The sequence below is a fragment of the Crotalus tigris genome, unplaced genomic scaffold, assembly GCF_016545835.1.
Source record: "Crotalus tigris isolate CLP2741 ecotype Arizona unplaced genomic scaffold, ASM1654583v1 scf7180000017752.986373038:1224578, whole genome shotgun sequence".
In the NCBI taxonomy this organism is placed as follows: Eukaryota; Metazoa; Chordata; class Lepidosauria; order Squamata; family Viperidae; genus Crotalus; species Crotalus tigris.
In genome coordinates this window covers 184,671-201,723 of record NW_024096614.1, presented here as the reverse complement: position 1 = coordinate 201,723, position 17,053 = coordinate 184,671, and the positions used below count along the sequence as shown (strand labels likewise).

Below are 17,053 nucleotides of genomic sequence, written 5' to 3'. Positions count from 1 at the left end.
AGTGGTCATAGGTCATTTTTCAGGGCTGTTGTAACTTTGAAAGGTCACTAAATGAACTGTTGTAAGTCAAGGACTACCTGTACTGTCAAAAATATTAGGGGAAGGTTGTAGAGAAAGTGATTAGGCTGTAGAGGGCTTCAGATCAAGCATAGAATTAGATCCAGTCTAAGTTCAGCTCTAAGTGTGGGATGAAAAATGGATTGGTTGCTTCAGTGGATGTTCTGCCTTGGGGTGTGGATGGGAGCCACACTCTTTCTTCTCCTGTTAGTTCTCTCAGCATCGTTTCAACCCTTCAAGCATGGCATCCTTTTGGTCTATCTGTGAATTTTGCCCTGAGTGGAGAACATGGTCCATAGGAGAAATTTAGTAAAAATGAAAAAGATACTAAAAATAAATGGAAAGTAATATGTTTTATTGGCATTCAAAAGGAAACAAAGATAAAGCATGATAAGCTTAGTTAGAACATTTTTCACACACATCCTCTAAGTCTTTGGTTGACTTTGTTAGGCGTGCGGTGTGAACCAGCAATAGGTTGAAGAAGTTTCAGTATTGAGTAAATAGAAGCAAAGCACAATATTAAGTGAATAGGCAGGTACATAGGAAACATTCGTCATACTGTATAACTATTCTGTAATAATTTAATGCTTTTTATGGGGTTTAATTTTAAGCCTTTGTGGGAATAGCACACAGTTTGTAAGGGTGTGTATGCATTGTCACATTTACAATAGGGGCTTCATTGAGTTCTTTCACTCCTTCAGGCAACCGGAAGCTGAAGGCCCTCAACAGATTGGTCAGAAAGATGAAGATCTCAATTCTTGCCAGCTGCTCTCCCACACATATGCGTTTACCTGTAGATATAAAAGCATGCATAAAGGGGATCATAATCAATTCTCCAGAATATATCCCATCAGCAAGGAAACACGAAAGAAGATTTGTAACAGATGAAGCACATTTCCCGGTTGAATCTTCCTATCTTCTAGTATTGCTTATTATTTAGCACATTATTATTTAGTACACAGCAACAGCTTTTGGGGATAATGCTTTGAATCTATTGATGTGGTTAGCCATTAGCTCAAACTGCTTTATTAAAGCAGTTTATGAGCCCTGGTGGGGCAGTGGTTAGAATGCAGTATTGCAAGCTAACTCAGGTCACTACCAGGAATTTGATTATGACAGACTCTAGCTTGACTCATCCTTCCATCCTTTCAAGGTCAGTAAAACGAGGACCCAGATTGTTGGGGGCAATATGCTGATTCTGTAAACCACTTGGAGAGGGCTATAAAAGCACTATAAAGTGAGATATAAGTCTAAGTGCTAAGTGCTTGCTATGGCTAAACAGAAATAATGTCAATTTGAGCAGACCATCTGTTTCTTGCTCAGGAATCCCTGACCATAAAGGTGATGGGCAGGACCAGGATACCAAATTGCATATGAAGGTTTTTAGTAAGGAGAAACGCTATTGATGATACTGATAAAGTCTTAGACTACCTTGTAACCTTTAACATGTAACCTTTAGCAATAGCAATAACAATAGCAGTTAGAATTATATACCACTCCATTGTGCTTTAACACACTCTGGGAATCATTTACACTGTCAGCATATTGCCCCCAACCATCAGGGTTCTCATTTTACTGATCTCAGAAGGATGGAAGGCTGAGTCAAACATGAGCCGGTCAGGATCAAACAGCTGGCTGTGGGCAGTTCAAGCTTTAGCTGAACTAAGGAACCCAAACTCATTTTATTATGTGGATGACATGTGGATTAATTAAAACTGTCTTACTATGACCCTGAAGATGTAAGCAAGATGTATACTGCTTTTAATGATTATTTTATAATGATATGTATTTCCATGATTGGCATCATGGTAATGTATGCTTTTCAAAATTGCATCAAAGGGGATCCACTCCAAGCAGAGGTGTGCCCATTCAGAACTTGCTTCCGGGTAGATCTCTTATTTACATATAAAAGATTTTTTTTTCCTTTCCACCTGACCGGTGTGGGTCATTGGGCCTGTATGTTTAGGTAAGAGGACATGAGTTTTGGGGGACAATAATAGTTTTTCATATCTATCATAACTGAAGGTGTGCCTTTTATGTCCTTTGTTATCAGCACCAGAAATAGAGAAAGATTCATTGGTGTACAAGCAGTGCCAGACAGGATGAAAACGCTGTTGTAGGGGGAGCTCTGCAGCTATTAAAAAGACTAAGCTTAATGCATCTAGGACCAAAACTCTGTGATGCAGATCCATCATTAAGAAGCTGAAAGTAGGCTTGTTTTCTTTAGATTTAGCTAATAATTCTCCCCCCAAACAACAGAGATAATTGTGCAAAGCTCTACTGATTACCATATAAATATAATTAGTATTTCTTTGTAGTTTAAACTTTATAGCCTAAGAGGAACTTCAGATTCTCATGGTTTTTAAAGTAGAAGGAATAGAGATTCATGGATTTTCTATTCAGTCCATGATGACTTCAGAATAACACAGTGATGGGGGTGGTCGGAATCTATATGTGATAAACTGCTTTGGGCTCATGGACATACCTATTCCGAAGGGCAGAAACTCTTCTCGTTCCATGAACTTCCCATCCTTATCTAAAAAGTGATTTGGGTTGAATTCTGTAGGTGTCTCCCATTGTTCAGGGTCAAGAAGAACAGAGCGCAGGTCTGGCAAAATCAGCGTGCTCTGCAAAAAATATTCAGACAATATTGATGAAATGTTTGGGTTTAGCTTGTCTTGATAGACCCATATTTGTTCATTTCCAAAGCAGTTTCTGAGAGCAGTGGCTGTTCTTAGCATTTCTCACCTTTGGAATGTGGTAACCCTTCATCGTCACATCTTTTGTACTTTGCCTGGGAATCCCAACTAGAAAAACATATTTTAAACGCTGAATTTCATGAATCACGGCATTGGTGTAGGGCAGCTTCTTCCGATCCTGATAGGAAATTGAGACAGAGGAACTAAAGGCTTCTTCAATCTCTTTCTGGACTTTCTCTAGAAAAAAACAATAGAAATAGAAGCCTCTTTTTCATTATTATGTTTCATTTACTCGTTTCCAAATTTTAATCCTTAACAGAAGTTTAAGACATAGAATAGCCTTTAGGGCATTAAATGTAAACCCATCCTTTTTTAAAAAATATTATGAAGGAGAGCAGATTGAAAATGCATTTCCTGTGCTCTGATCATATCCAGTCCAAACAGGTGCAGAATATTGATGTAAACTGTTGATTCAGTTTAAATATTCCATGGAATCTTTTTCAATCTACACTGTGTGCACAATTATTACGCAAGTGAGTATTTTGATAGTAAAGAACAATTAAAATACACAGGATTAAATAAACTAAAAACCAAGAGGATGGGTAACAAGGAGTAGGGATCTTCTCTTTACCCTACCAGTCACTCCCACAGTAGCGCACCTCTGTCAGGGCTCCAGAGCAATTGGCAGAGCCAGGTTTTAAAACTCTTCCTGAATACCCACAGAATAAGGGTGGACCTCACCTCTAGGAGATTATTCTAGACAGTGGGGGCCACAGCAGAATAACCTCTTCCCCTGAACACTGCCAGCTGAAATTCTTTAGCAGTCAGTATCTGAAGGAGGCGTCTTCTGCTAGAGAAACTGGGATGGGCTTGTCACATTGGAATGAGACAACTCCTCAGATACCCTAGACCAGGGCTTTTCAACCGGTGGTACGTGAACCACCTGTGGTACTTTGCCACGTGACAGGTGGTACGCAACTGCTAGCCAAGTGTAGCAGGGGAGGGGAAAGAACCAAAATGACCCAAGCTTGAGAGAAAGGCAACTGCAGCTGCATGACTGTCTCGGCTGGCAGAAGCCCCAGGAGCCAGCAGGTGATTGGCGCTTCAGGAAGCAGCTCGGAGCTGGAGGTGAACTGAAGAAAAAGGGGGTAGGAGAGGAGAGGCTATAAAAGGAGGTGGTTTGAATGGGGGAAGGGAAAAAAAGACATCAGGAAAGGTTTAATCCCTTCAAGCAATGAAATTAGTTTTACCTCCTTTAATTCAGTCTGTCTATGGCTTTTAGAAAGTTTTCTTTGAAGGTAAAGAGGCTTAATTTAAAGCTAAACCTTTTGCAATTGCCGGAGATTTTCAGTCTGGGATTGCAACATTGTGACATGTGACAGGCCTGAGGCAGCTTAAAGAGGAAAAAAAATGAAGGCTTATTTTGTGAGCCTTTCTTGCTTTGCACTTGATTCCTGTGTCTTTAAGGATTGGGGGGGTGCATGCTTACTACACTGTGAAAGAGCTCAGAAGAGAGAGAGGAAGAAGGACCGACCAGCTAGCTCAGGAGTCTACAAACATAGCAACTTTAAAACCTATGGACTTCAACTCCCAGAATTCCTCAACCAGCCATGAGGGCTGAGGAATTCCAGGAGCTGAAGTCCACAAGTCTTAAAAGTGCCAAGTTTGAAGACCCCTGAAGTAGGTGGTAGTAGTGCATATTAATAAACATGGATAAATTCATCATACATTTGTCAGTGCAAAGGGAAAGTGATTCAGCAAAGGAACAGCTACCAAAGAAATTAAAACTGGTACTTTTTTACTTTTTTTCTACAGTTTGTAATATTTTATTAGATTATAGAATAAAATACAAAAATATAAAATCAAATAGTAGGACACAGTTGGGAGGAAAAAGGGGGGAAATTGAGGGGGGAGAAGGGAAAAAGAACATACTTCCCCTGTTGCAGTAGAAGGAAGCATTAACATTGAACCTCAACTTTTTACTTTTCCACAATATTATAAACTAGCCATTTCTATAACAACAAATGAATCTAATCAGTAAAACCCAAAATCCCTTTTTTTTAGTCATCAAGTTTTTTACACCTTGCTAAGCATTGGTGGTACTCAAATATTGTCGTGTCCTAAAAGTGGTACAATTTGTGACAAGGTTGAAAAGCCCTGCCCTAGACCACAGAGGTCCCCAACCAATGGGCTGTGGCCCACTACTGGTCCATGGCCTCTTAGCCACTGGTCCACATGAGTGGCTGGCCAATGTGAGTGCACGTGTGCACGTGCTCACCCCCCCTTTTATCGGCACTAGCATCACTGTGAGCCTCTTGCCAGCTGTAGCCTCGCCATGAGCCTTGCGCTGGCACCACCAGACCCATTTGCAGAATGTGCATGCTTGTGGCCCTATTTGTACACACGCACAGCCACATTTGCATGTGTGTGCATGCATGTATAAAGGTGCCTACCCCTCCTTTTCCCACCGGGCCACCAACCCAGAAATTTTGGGGATTCCTCCTCTACACCCACTCCATAAAAGGCTTTAAATTCATCTTAAATTGGACCCAGAACCAAACTAGCAACCAGCGCAGCTCATGTAACAGTGGTGTTATATGTGCCACCCAAGGGATCTCTAGAAGTAGCTGCACCACTGGATTTGCTACCAGCTGTAGATTACGAACATTCTTCAAGGGTAGCCCAAGTAGAGCACATTGCAGTAATCCATCTGAAAGATTACAAAGGCATGAGAGATGCTGCACATATCCTCACAATCCATGAAAGGGTACAATTAGCAAATAACATGAAATTACACAAAGGGTCTCCTAGCCTCGACTGCCACCTGTTCTTTCAGTTGGAGTCATGAGTCTGGAAGAACCCACAAATTGCACACAGGATCTGTCTGGCAAAATGCAGTCCACTCAGAACTAAAGATGATAAACCCCAAGATCCCACAGTGACTCCATCTTACCAAAAGAAGGTGTAGGGGTGACATGATAGCAGTGTTCCAATATTTCAGGGATGTCTTTAAAGATGAGGGGGGCAAACTATTTTTCATAGGACCAAAAGGCAAGACAAGAAACAATGATTGGAAATTAATCAAGGAGAGAAGCAATCTAGAACTAAGAAGAAATTTCCTAACGATAAGAGTAATCAGCCAATGGAACAACGTGTCTTTTGAAGTTGTGGGTGCTCCATCACTGGAGGCTTTTGAGAAGAGAGTGGAGAGCCACTTGCCTGGAATTGTATAGGTCTTCTGCTTGAAGAAGGTTCCTTCCAATTCTATTATACTATGTTCTACCAGGGTTAAGCTGAAGCCTGTTGTCCCCCATGCAGACACCCACTGTGTCCAGGCATTGCAAGAGGGTAACCACAGCATCACATAGGTCACTGGGCTGGAGGTGCAAAGTTGACTATTCTGGAAAAAGTGATGATACCTTGCCCCATGGTGTTGGATGATCTCACCAAGCAGATTCATGAAGATTTTAAAAAGAACAGAGAGAGGACAGAGCTCTGCACTATGCCACAAATGAGAAGCTTTGGACTGGACATCTCACTCCCTATCACCACCAATTGGGACTGGCCTTGAAGAAAAGAGAAAAGAGATGAACCAGTGCAACATGATTCCCACAGCCAGCTGAAAAGGATACCACAGCTGATGGTATCAAAAGCCACAGAGGGGAAAAGAAGAGAAATGATGGACGTGCTATCCCCATCCCACTCCCTCCAGAGATCATCCACAAGTATAGTTAATGCTGGACCTATGGTGCAACCATTTTTTCCACTACTTTCCACTTCACTAAAAAGGGGAGATGGCAAACTGGACAGAAATTGTCAAGATAGGTGTGGTTCATTGAAGGTGACTTAAGGAAGAGTCAGATCAAGGTGTCCTTAAATGGTGCTGTGAACATCCCCTCTGCAGTGATGAGAGATTTTGTCACTCTTAGCACCATGAGGTAAGGATTTAATGGCAATTCTGATCATGTCCAGTCATATGCATTTTTTGTATTCCTCCAGTGGTATTTGTCTCTTCAACATCCTCAACTCCTCCATAAACCACTGGAGTATCAGAAGTGATGGGCCAAGAGAGGGCACATGGGCACAATCCTGTCCATGGCTGCAGCTGTTTTCTGATTCCAGGCTGTGGCCAGAGCCTCCAAAGGACCACACAGCAGATCCCCCAGGACAATCCCACAGCTCCTTCTGGAATCTGAATGGTCCATCAGTCATCAAGAAGGGACTGTGTGAATAGGGCCAGCCTCCCTGCAGAGGGGGCAGTGCTGGAAAATTTCAAGGACACCACTGTGTAGTCTGACCATGACAGAGGGAATAATGATAACTCCCAGAGCAAATCGCATTGCCACTGTTTTGACAAGAAGATCATGTCTTGAGTATGTACATTGGCCTGGGTTGGGCCATGGATAACCTGAGAAGGCTACCTTGGTGGCCATTAACACTTAAGCTGCTTCTGGGGCCTGCCACCGGCACCTGTTTATATTCCTGCCCATCACCACTTGAATTGGTTTTCATGCCCTAAACCCTGTGAGATGATCTTCTAAACCTGACCTCCCACTGTGCTGGCAGACCTGCCATTCTTCCAGTCATACAGACTCACCCAGTGTGTGGCATCTTCACTGTAGCTCTTAGTGCCAATGGGAATCCTCATGGTCCACAATCTCCACAAACACACTCAATGTATTCCCACCTTGAGCTGTTCTCTCCCACTGGCCAAACAGAGAGGAGACCACATTCACACATATAGGCTCTTTTCTTCACACACCCAGGCAAACGTACAATAGCCACACAATGAGGTGACCCCTATGCTCTCAACCTAGGGCTCAACTCACTATCACCTCAGGGTCTTGGACTCTGTACCCTCCATTAGATTCTCCCTGTCAGTCCCAAAGGCTTGTTGCCATCAATGTTCTTCAGAGCATCTCTCCTTATCCTTCAAGCTACTGCCAGCTTCTGGACTCTAGGTATGTTGGAATTCCAACGTTTGCGGCCATAACCTGGTGTTCAACACCAGAAGGCTCCAAATCCATCTCTGATCTCTGGCTTTTGTACTCCTCCTTTCCATCTCTGATCTGGGTCACATAGTTCACTGCGAAGGGCCCTGTTGATTTTCTGGGCCACTTCTTGCTTCCTTTCCCTGCCAGTGTGACATCCTTCTGGGCTGTCTCCAGCTCCAGTTCCAAGCTGGCTCTTCCCTATACCTCCACCAGCCTTCTACCCTCAGCACAAACTCTTTGGCATGGCTTCCAGCCCTTCAACCCTTTCATACTGGCATTGGGTCAGACTCAGGGCCACTTCTCTACTTCCCACCAATCTCATAGGAGTATGGTGGCTCACATGGCTAGAATGCTGAGCTAACAATCTGCAAGTCCTCGTTCGAGACCGGAGGGCTTTTTTTTTTTGTTGGGTATGCTACTGACATTTGCTCCAGCTCCTGGTGACATAGAAGTTTGAATGCTTGCAAACATGAGAAGATGAATAGGTATCACTTTGGTGAGCTCATTTAGGGACATGAAAGGAGTCCCCAAATGAGCATTCTCTAGGCAACATGATGATACCAGTTAGTACTTTTAACATCTTGGTACTTCCAACATTTTATGACGATGAACAGTCTGTTGTCCCAGTTGTGTCCCTCAGTGCTGCAGACAATGGCCCTTGATTGGCTCCCACACTCCACCCCAAATCTATGGCCAGGGGTCTGCCCTGGTTGGCAGGATGAAAATATGAGCTTCAGCTGGCTCATGAATCCAGACCAATCCTCTGTCTTTGCCACGCCATTCCCGCTTGGTCTCTTCAGTTTCGTTTGCTGCTCCAAGTGATAATCCTCCACAATTTCCCCATCCCTTCCCTTTATCACAGGGAGCCTTGTGTCATTCATCCACTTGTTCCTGCCATCTTGATTTTTTTCTCTATATTATCATGCTGAAATTTGGTCCTCTATATGCAGTTTAGGCCAGAAACAAGTAGCAAATCTGAAAACCAGGGTATATTTCTACTTTGAACGTGTTAAATGTTTTAGATTTATACTGATTCCAGTTTTCAGTTCCTCACTCAACATTTTATTGAGAAGTCAAAGAAGGCTCTCTGTACATTCCTGGTTTTTCTGTAATCCTGTTAAGTTCGTGCCCCTGCTTATAGGGTCAAGAATGTAAATAGGAAAATTATTATGACGAATACATTCAGTTCCTCATTCAATAGCTTAGCATTTCAAATAATTTCTGTATATTATAGAACCTGAGACTGGCCCTTGTTCCCACAACCCAGATGTCTCTCACCTTGAATGTCAGGATGATTGGTCAAGAGGAGCAGTGCCCACTTCAGAACAGTGAAGGTTGTCTCTGATCCAGCACCAAAAAAATCAGAAATACACCGAGCCAGGTTATCTTCATTGTAGGTAGAGTTGATGTCATTCCTACTCTGATGTTTAAAATGGAAAATGAAAATTACAATGAATTCTATGCACGTTTTTTATAGTTATTTTGACTCTGTGCTGCAAGTCAAGAGAATAAATATATTCCTGGTAGTTATATTGGAAAATCAATGCATGAGAGTAAGAATTAAAGTGTTATGTTCACACTGAGTAAAACGCTATATTGAAGTAGCCAAGATCAAAGAGATATTTGTCTTTGGAAGAACTTGAATTCACCTCCTTTTATTTTGTGCTTCTTTGCCTTAGTAAATGCTTGCATGTGGAATGGTGATTAATATGTACCTACTATAGTGAATCACAAAACATCACAAGCAGGAGTAATTTAAAGTTATGCCCAAAAGTGATGCACATGACCGATCTCACTACCAGCTTTTGTGGCTACTCTGACACACCATGACAATTCATGCATTTTTCAGAGTACAGGTAGTCCTCAATTTACAACTGTTCGTTTGGTGATCATTCAAAGTTTCAATAGCAGTGAAAAACATGACGTCTACCTTCAAATGAATTGGGCTGCAGCCATCTTCACTTCATTTTCAGTTGCCACAGTGATGGGAGGAGGGAGATGTATTCTCTTAGTTTAGACACAACAATAACTATTCTATAGGAACCAAGGTCAAGTTACCTAAGTTTTGGCGGGATGAAGTTTCCGTTAGAAGGCCTGCGAAAGTAGTTAATTGGGGATTATGATTTATGACATACTGCAGGGGTGGAAAGTTCAAATTTTTACTTTGTAACCTTGGGGGGGAACTTTCAGTCTTGGTTTCACCTTTGTTCATGCCGAAACTATGTAGCCATTAAAAGTAGTTCTTTGAGGAAAGCAATTGCCTCGGAGTTCTTATTTTTATTGGTCTTATCTATCAGAACCATGACACTAAATAAGACTCAAAAAAATCTCTAAACCAAGGTGAGAGGTCCCATTGGAGAAGCTGACACAGAGAGAAGAAGTGTTCATCCTTGGAGGGACCTGGTGGTCAAACACTGCCCTGCTGCTCAGCAGCATGGTGAAAGCTGCAGAGGTTGAGTTCCTATTGATTTCGTCCCAGGGTTTCTGTTCACCTGTGATGTTGACATGGAATGAGTCAGGGGAATGGAAATACCTTAGCACTATCCACAGACACTCGGTCGAAAGTCTGAGGGAGAAGTTTGACAGGCTGGAGATGGGCAAAGGAGGACAGGTCACATGCCAGGTGATCTCAGGTGAGCAAGAAGACAGGCATTCCCATGAGCCTCTCCACCACTCCAACAAAGTCCCAGTCCCATAGCGATGATACGAGCCACCAATCTGCTGCCAAAACCAGACTTAAAGTCGAGTCCAGTGCACTGGCAGAGCCCTGACCACTACCGACACCATGCGTCTGGATCGACCCCAGCGACAGGTCAGTCCCGAGTATTACTGGTGTTCTGCCAGTCCTAATCAATGTTGGTGTCACCGTAGCCTGGAGGATCATCAATGTTTAGCCCTGACTGCTACCAATGCCCGGTAAACCCTCACCATTATCAGCACTATGCCAGCCCCAAGCACCATTGGTGCCTGGCCAGCCCAGCATGCTATCAATGCCCCAATGGCCCTGACCTCTACCATCATGCCAGCCCTGACTGTCATCAGCACCCTGCCAGCCTGGGACCCCCACCATTGATCTTCCATCAAGGGGGATTTCAGCAACCCCAACCCCTATTGCCTGATTTTCTGCAGGCTCTTTGGGAGCGACAACCTGCAGATCCACCACTCCCCTCAAGCCCACTTTTGACGGTGATCTCAAGAAGATGACTGTTTTCCTGAACCAGATATGGTCTTATGTAAATCATAATGGCCATGCTTACTTAGATGATGCCGAAATGGTTGATACTGTGGCTGCAAATTTGGAAGGGGAAGCTGTGGAGTGGATGGCTGTCCTATGTGAGGAGCAGGCACCCGAGCTATGGGATTTCAATCTATTCACATGTTGGCTGAGAACCAGGTTTGAAGATGAATCCCAGGCTGTGCAAGCCAAAAAAGACATCCATGATGTGAAGCAGGTTGGCCTGCAAGAGAATATGTAAAAGAATTTTGAAGATTGGCTGGATGGATCAGGCAGTGGCCTGAACAGTCATTGATCCACTACTTCAAAGCGGGGTTGGACCACGATCTGTTCCAAACGTGTATCTGCAGGGGGAATCTTGATCAACTCCATGATTGGTACTGTTTGGATATGAATTTGGATGTTGAACTGACCTGGTACCACAAGCCTGCAACTTCAGGACCCCAACCAAGGCAAGAGCCAGTGAGATGCCAAACATTATAACGCCCCCCCCCACTCCAGCAACTGGATTTATTAGGATTCCTGGGACTAGCTTGGCTTGACAAATGGCGCCCTAAGACTAGCAACTGGACCTTCACCTCCTCCCCCAATCAGTAGCCAGCCAAGGGTAGTACCTGGAGACCTTAAAGTCAAATGTGAGTCCCCTGCCTGGAGAACCACTCATCCCAAGTGAATATACACACCTAGCAGAAGCTCCAGCGAGGCAGAATGCAATCTCCTTCCCCCCCCCCGAACCACTATTGAAATTTTACTGGGAGCCAAATTACCCAAGCCAAAAATGTATTCAAATGTATACATTGATAAGAACCTAGCCAGAAGATTCATGCAGCCAGCAAAATCCCGAGTAGCCACCCCTGTGCTTTTCAAGGGAAAAAAGATGGATCAATGAGGCTGTGCATGGACTATAAGGGGTTAAACAATGATAGTGTGGAGAATATGTACCCCCTTCAAGTGATGAAAGATGTGTTAGCCCATTTGGCAAAAGGAGAAGTTTTTACCAAATTAGACCTAAGAGAGGCATATTATCGAGTAAGGCTGAAGAAAAGAGATGAAAAGGAAAATGGTTTTTAACAGCCCTTTGGGGACTTTCCAATTCAATGTTATGCCTTTTGGCCTGCAGGGGACCCCTGCTGTGTTCATGCAACTAATAAATCACGTACTGCATAATCACCTGTATAAGGGGGTTTTAGTCAACCTTGATGAAATCCTCATCTACACAGAGACCATGGCGTAGCATGTCAAATTAGTACGTGAAGTGCTCAAAAACTGCTAAACACTAAATTTTACACAAAGCTCTCAAAATGTAAGTTTCATCAAACACGTCTGGATTACCTAGGATATAGGATTTCCAGTAAAGGCATTGAGATGGATCCAGCTAAAGTGAAAGCTGTACAGGAATGGCAACCCCCACAGACGCGTAAGCAACTCCAGAGTTTTTTGGGATTTGGAAACTTCTACAGACAATTCATCCCCTCCTTTGCTGAAATTGCTTTGCCAATTACTGAACTGTTAAAAAGGGGAACAATGAGGGGAAACCATGAACCTGCCAATCACTGCCTTGGTCCATAAAATGCCAAACTGCTTTTGAGAATTTAAAGAGACTGTTTGCAGCAAAACCCATTCTCAAACATCCTGATCCTGAGAAACAATTTATCATCCAAGCCGATACCAGTGATGTGAATGTGGGGGCCATTCTTTTGAAAAGGAATGAGAAGGGGGATTTGCAGCCCTGCACCTAAACCTCCAAAAAGTTAACAGTAACTGAAAGAAGGTGGGTGGTCTGGGAGAAAGAGGCTTTCACACTCTAGTGGGCTCTGCTCACCTGGCATCATTTACTTGATTTGCCTTTTGAAGTGTAAATGATCACAAAAATCTAGAGGCACTAAAAAAAACCCCGCAAAGTTATTTCCTAAACAAGTCCAATGGATGCAGTATTTTAACCATTTCAATTTCATACTAAAACACATCTCGGGAGGAAAGAAATTCCTAGCTGATGCCCTATCCAGGCTGCCCCAATAGAAAAACCATTGAGAGGAGATTGTGAATGCCATCATTCTGCAACTACAGTCAATCTCTCAAGTAATGATAGCGAGGTAACCATGGGCAAAACCACCTGAATCTGATAGCCCATTGATGAAAAGGCTGAAGGAGGATTTGAAAATCGATTCCTGCTTCCTGGAAAACAAAACCATACTGACTTATCAGGATGTATTGGCTTGGAAGGGGTCTAAACTGTATCTACCAGAGACCCTTAGAGTTCAGTCCCTCCAACACAGTCATGATAGCAAACAAGCAGGTCATTTTGGATATCTGAAAAAATTACATTTAATTCAACGGCAATTTTGGTGGCCAGGATTAAAGAAGGGTGTTGAGAATTATGTGAAAAGCTGTGCAACTTGCGCAACAATGAAGAAATGTCCAGTTAAACTTATTGCAACAAATCGCAGATCCTTCCCAACCCTGGGAGAAGATTGCCATGGACTTTATTATGGAATTACCAGAAAGTAGAGGAAATATGGTAATATGGATTGTGATTGATCTTTTTCCAAAGCAAGCTCACTTCATTGCCTGGTCCAGTCTTCCCTCCACAAAGAAACTAGCAAGAATGTTTCTCAAGCATATTTACTGACTCCATGGAGCTCCAAAACAGATGTATAACAAGAGTATAATATTGCAGAAGTACAATATAGTCCTTATTTAGAAGCAACCGGAATTTAGAACAGGCAAAATTCAGAATGGGAGTTGAATGAAAAAGAAATAACTCCAAAGAAAACAATACCAGTATCTCCTCTTCTTACTTGTAGACAGAAATATAATAATCCCTTGCCCGTATTGAACTACAATAATCCCATACCTTCTCCATCTGAAGAAGATAGTGATCAATGAAATCTTGTGGCTCATGCAGACAGCTGGATTCCTTGTGTTTCTCTATTTCCTGCTTTGCAAAGGAATTAATCACCTCTATCGAAGCCAAGGCATCCTGGTGAGGGCCCGGGAGATAGTTCATTAATCGTGGGAACATAATAAACATCTAATAGAAATGGAAAAGGAAAATACAACAAAAGAAGACTTTCAGCAGTTTACAGTAATAGACAGCACTTAATAACCAAAGAAAAACATTGCAAGCACATTGAAACATGGCAAACATTACATGATGTCAGGCCTCAAAAGTCCTCCAGAAAAGCTGTTTCCAAATTCTTCCAGAAAAGAATCAGGTTAGGGGCAGATAGATTATTTTAAAGCTAATATAAAATTCTCTTATTCTCTCATTCTCTCCAGGAGTCTTTGTAAATATGTTAACCTATGGCTAACTAATTTAATAAATTAGACCAACTGGATTCACATGCCAGGCTAAATAATAAATTAACTACATGGGTTGGATTTTCGGTCTGCTAGATTTTCATAACAGAATAACAGAGTTGGAAGGGACCTTGGAGGTCTTTTTATCCAATCCACTATTCAAGTAAGAGACTCTATACCATTTCAGACAATGACTGGCCAATCTCTTCTTTAAAATCTCCAGTGGTGGAGCATCCACAACATCTGGAGGCCAGCTATTCCACTGGTTAATTGTTCTCCCTGTCAGGAAATTTCTCCTTAGTTCTAGGTTGGTTCTCTCCTTGATTAATTCCCATCCATTGCTTCTTGTCTTGTCTTCAGGAGCTTTGGAGAATAGGTTGACCCCCCCCCCTCTTCTCTGGGGCAACCTCTTAGATATTGTACTGCTAACATGGCACCATTACTCTTTCTTTTCACTGGATTAGATATAACCACTTCCTGCAGCTGTTCTTCATATGTTTTAGTCTCCTGCCCCCCAATCATCTTTGTTGCTCTTCTCTGCACTCTTTCCCAGAGTCTCAAGATATTTTTTATATTTTGGCAACCAAAACTGGATGCAATATTCCAATTGTGGTCTTATCAAGGCCTTATAAATCAGTTCTAACCCTTCATGTGATCTTTATTCTATCCCTCTGTTAACGTGGCCTAGGACTGTATTGGCTTTTTTGGTGGCTGCAGAAGAAGAATTTCTGCATGGAAGCAATGGGCTTAAATCATAATGAAGCAGATGTTGGTTTGCTATTAAGAAAAATTTGAAAGATGTGTTCCATGACAGACTGATCCAGGAAGTGATGGACCATTTTTTCTAGAAGCGTTTAAACAAAGGATGGACAGCCCTCTCCTAGTGATACTGAAATAATGGATTCCTTCCTGGGCAGTAACACTTTGGTATAGTTGTTAATCCATCAGCCTAGAAACTCAGATATTCTGAGTATTAGTCCCAACTCAAGCACTAAGATGATGATGATGATGATGATGATGATGATGATGATGATGATGATGATGGTGGTGGTGGTGGTGGTGGTGATGGTAGTGGTGGTGGTGGTGGTGGTGGTGGTGGTGGTGGTGGTGGTGGTGGTGGTGGAAGGGACCTTGGAGGTCATCTAGGCCAACGCCCTGCTCAGACAGGAAATCCTATACTATTTCAAACAAATGGCTATCCAGTCTCTTCTTAAAAACTTTTAGGGTTGGAGCATTCACTGCTTCTGGAGGCAGGTTGTTCCACTGGTTAATTGTTCTAACTGTCAGGAAGTTTCTCCTTAATTCTAGTTTGCTTCTCTCATTGATTAGTTTCCATCTGTTGCTTCTTGTCCTGCCTTCAGGCACTTTGGAGAATAGCTTGACTCCCTCTTCTTTGTGGCAGACCCTGGTTGATTGGGTGACACTGACCAGTCCCTCTTTCTCAGCCCTAGGAAGTGGGCAATGGCAAACCACTTCCGAAATCTTGACAAGGAAACTGCAAAGACTTGTCTTGGCCACTGGGGATAATAGTACAATAGATGATTTCCAAGGCTTCCTCCATGGATTCCATTCATGATTACATGAAAATATTAATGGAAACAGTTTTGTCTCTTTAACAGAAAACATGACTCACCACATAAAAAAAGCTACCACTGAATTTCACAATAATTTCTGATGCTTTAATTAGCTTCTGGAAGTTTTCATCTTCAGGTTCAAACTGATGACCAAAACTCAAAGCACATATGACATTAGAAACTGCATTTATTACTGGAATTGAAGGGTCAAATGGCTGTCCTGCAAATGAAGATATTTCATAATCAATTATTAAAGAACAGAACATCTATGCAATGAACAACATAATTGGGAACTTCAATTGTTTCAAAAAAATTCAAAAATCTTATCAAATATGTCTGTTCTTGTTTGAAATACACAGAATGGAAAAGAATTCTGCAGACACTTGAACGATTAGCCCAAATTGCATACCTTTTGTTTTTTTAAATGTTTCCACCAATGTCTGAGCTGCGTCTTCTATCTGATGCTCAGTGCTCTTCTTCCCCAGGCCCAGCTTCCTCAGAGTAGTGATGCCGATGTGTCGCTGCTGTTTCCAGACATGGCCATTGGAGAAAATAATACCTGAGGGCATCAGCAGAGAATGATAGGCGATTCCTGAGACATTCATGTTAAAAAATAAAACAGGTCTAGTTCTTGGAAACATCTCTATGAATTTCAGGTATGAGTACCAAGCCTTTGTGCAATGTTGCCATTTTTATTATAATATTTATTCATGTTGGGAGTCAGGTGGACACTGAGAGACATGTGCGGTACAGTTGCAGTGCTTGCCAGCTTCTATGATGGACATCAAAAGCTTCTAAGATGATGTAAAGGTTCACGTACGAGAACATGTTATAGGCACAAGTGACAGGATGTTCTCAATGGTAATAGAATCCATTTGTAACTTCCTCCTACAAGATATATGGAGTTTCTCAGTCATCCAGATCATAATTATCCCAAAGGTCCTTTTTCAGAAGGCAACTGGACTGTCTTGTTTTTCTTTTGAAGACGTTTCACCTCATCCTAGAAGCTACTTCAGCTCTGACTGGTGAGGAATGGAAGGATTTATACTCCTTGCAGACTGCTAGTCATTTGCATTCTTTCAGAGAGTCATTGAGGTCATTAGGAGGTTTACCTGTGTCCTCGGGGTCACTTTTGTAGTACAAATGTGTGTGGAGCCTTCTTGGCTGCAGGATGTTTTCTGCCCTGTGTCCCAT

At 42.4% G+C, this 17,053-nt stretch overlaps 1 protein-coding gene across 14 annotated transcripts in view; it reads right to left on the bottom strand.

Moving 5' to 3' along the window:
* Nucleotides 1–391: 391 nt before the first annotated feature.
* Nucleotides 392–17,053, bottom strand: part of LOC120306744 (cytochrome P450 2J2-like) — a 40,584-nt gene continuing 23,922 nt past the window's right edge. For all 14 annotated transcript variants that reach the window (XM_039340499.1, XM_039340498.1, XM_039340500.1 and 11 more), the window contains 7 exons: nt 16,269–16,418; nt 15,919–16,079; nt 13,840–14,016; nt 9,029–9,170; nt 2,806–2,993; nt 2,543–2,684; nt 392–848 (listed from right to left, as the gene is read on the bottom strand). In XM_039340499.1, the coding sequence (XP_039196433.1) occupies nt 664–848; nt 2,543–2,684; nt 2,806–2,993; nt 9,029–9,170; nt 13,840–14,016; nt 15,919–16,079; nt 16,269–16,418 (1,145 nt within the window). In that variant the 3' untranslated portion in view covers nt 392–663. The remainder of the gene's footprint in view (nt 849–2,542; nt 2,685–2,805; nt 2,994–9,028; nt 9,171–13,839; nt 14,017–15,918; nt 16,080–16,268; nt 16,419–17,053) is intronic.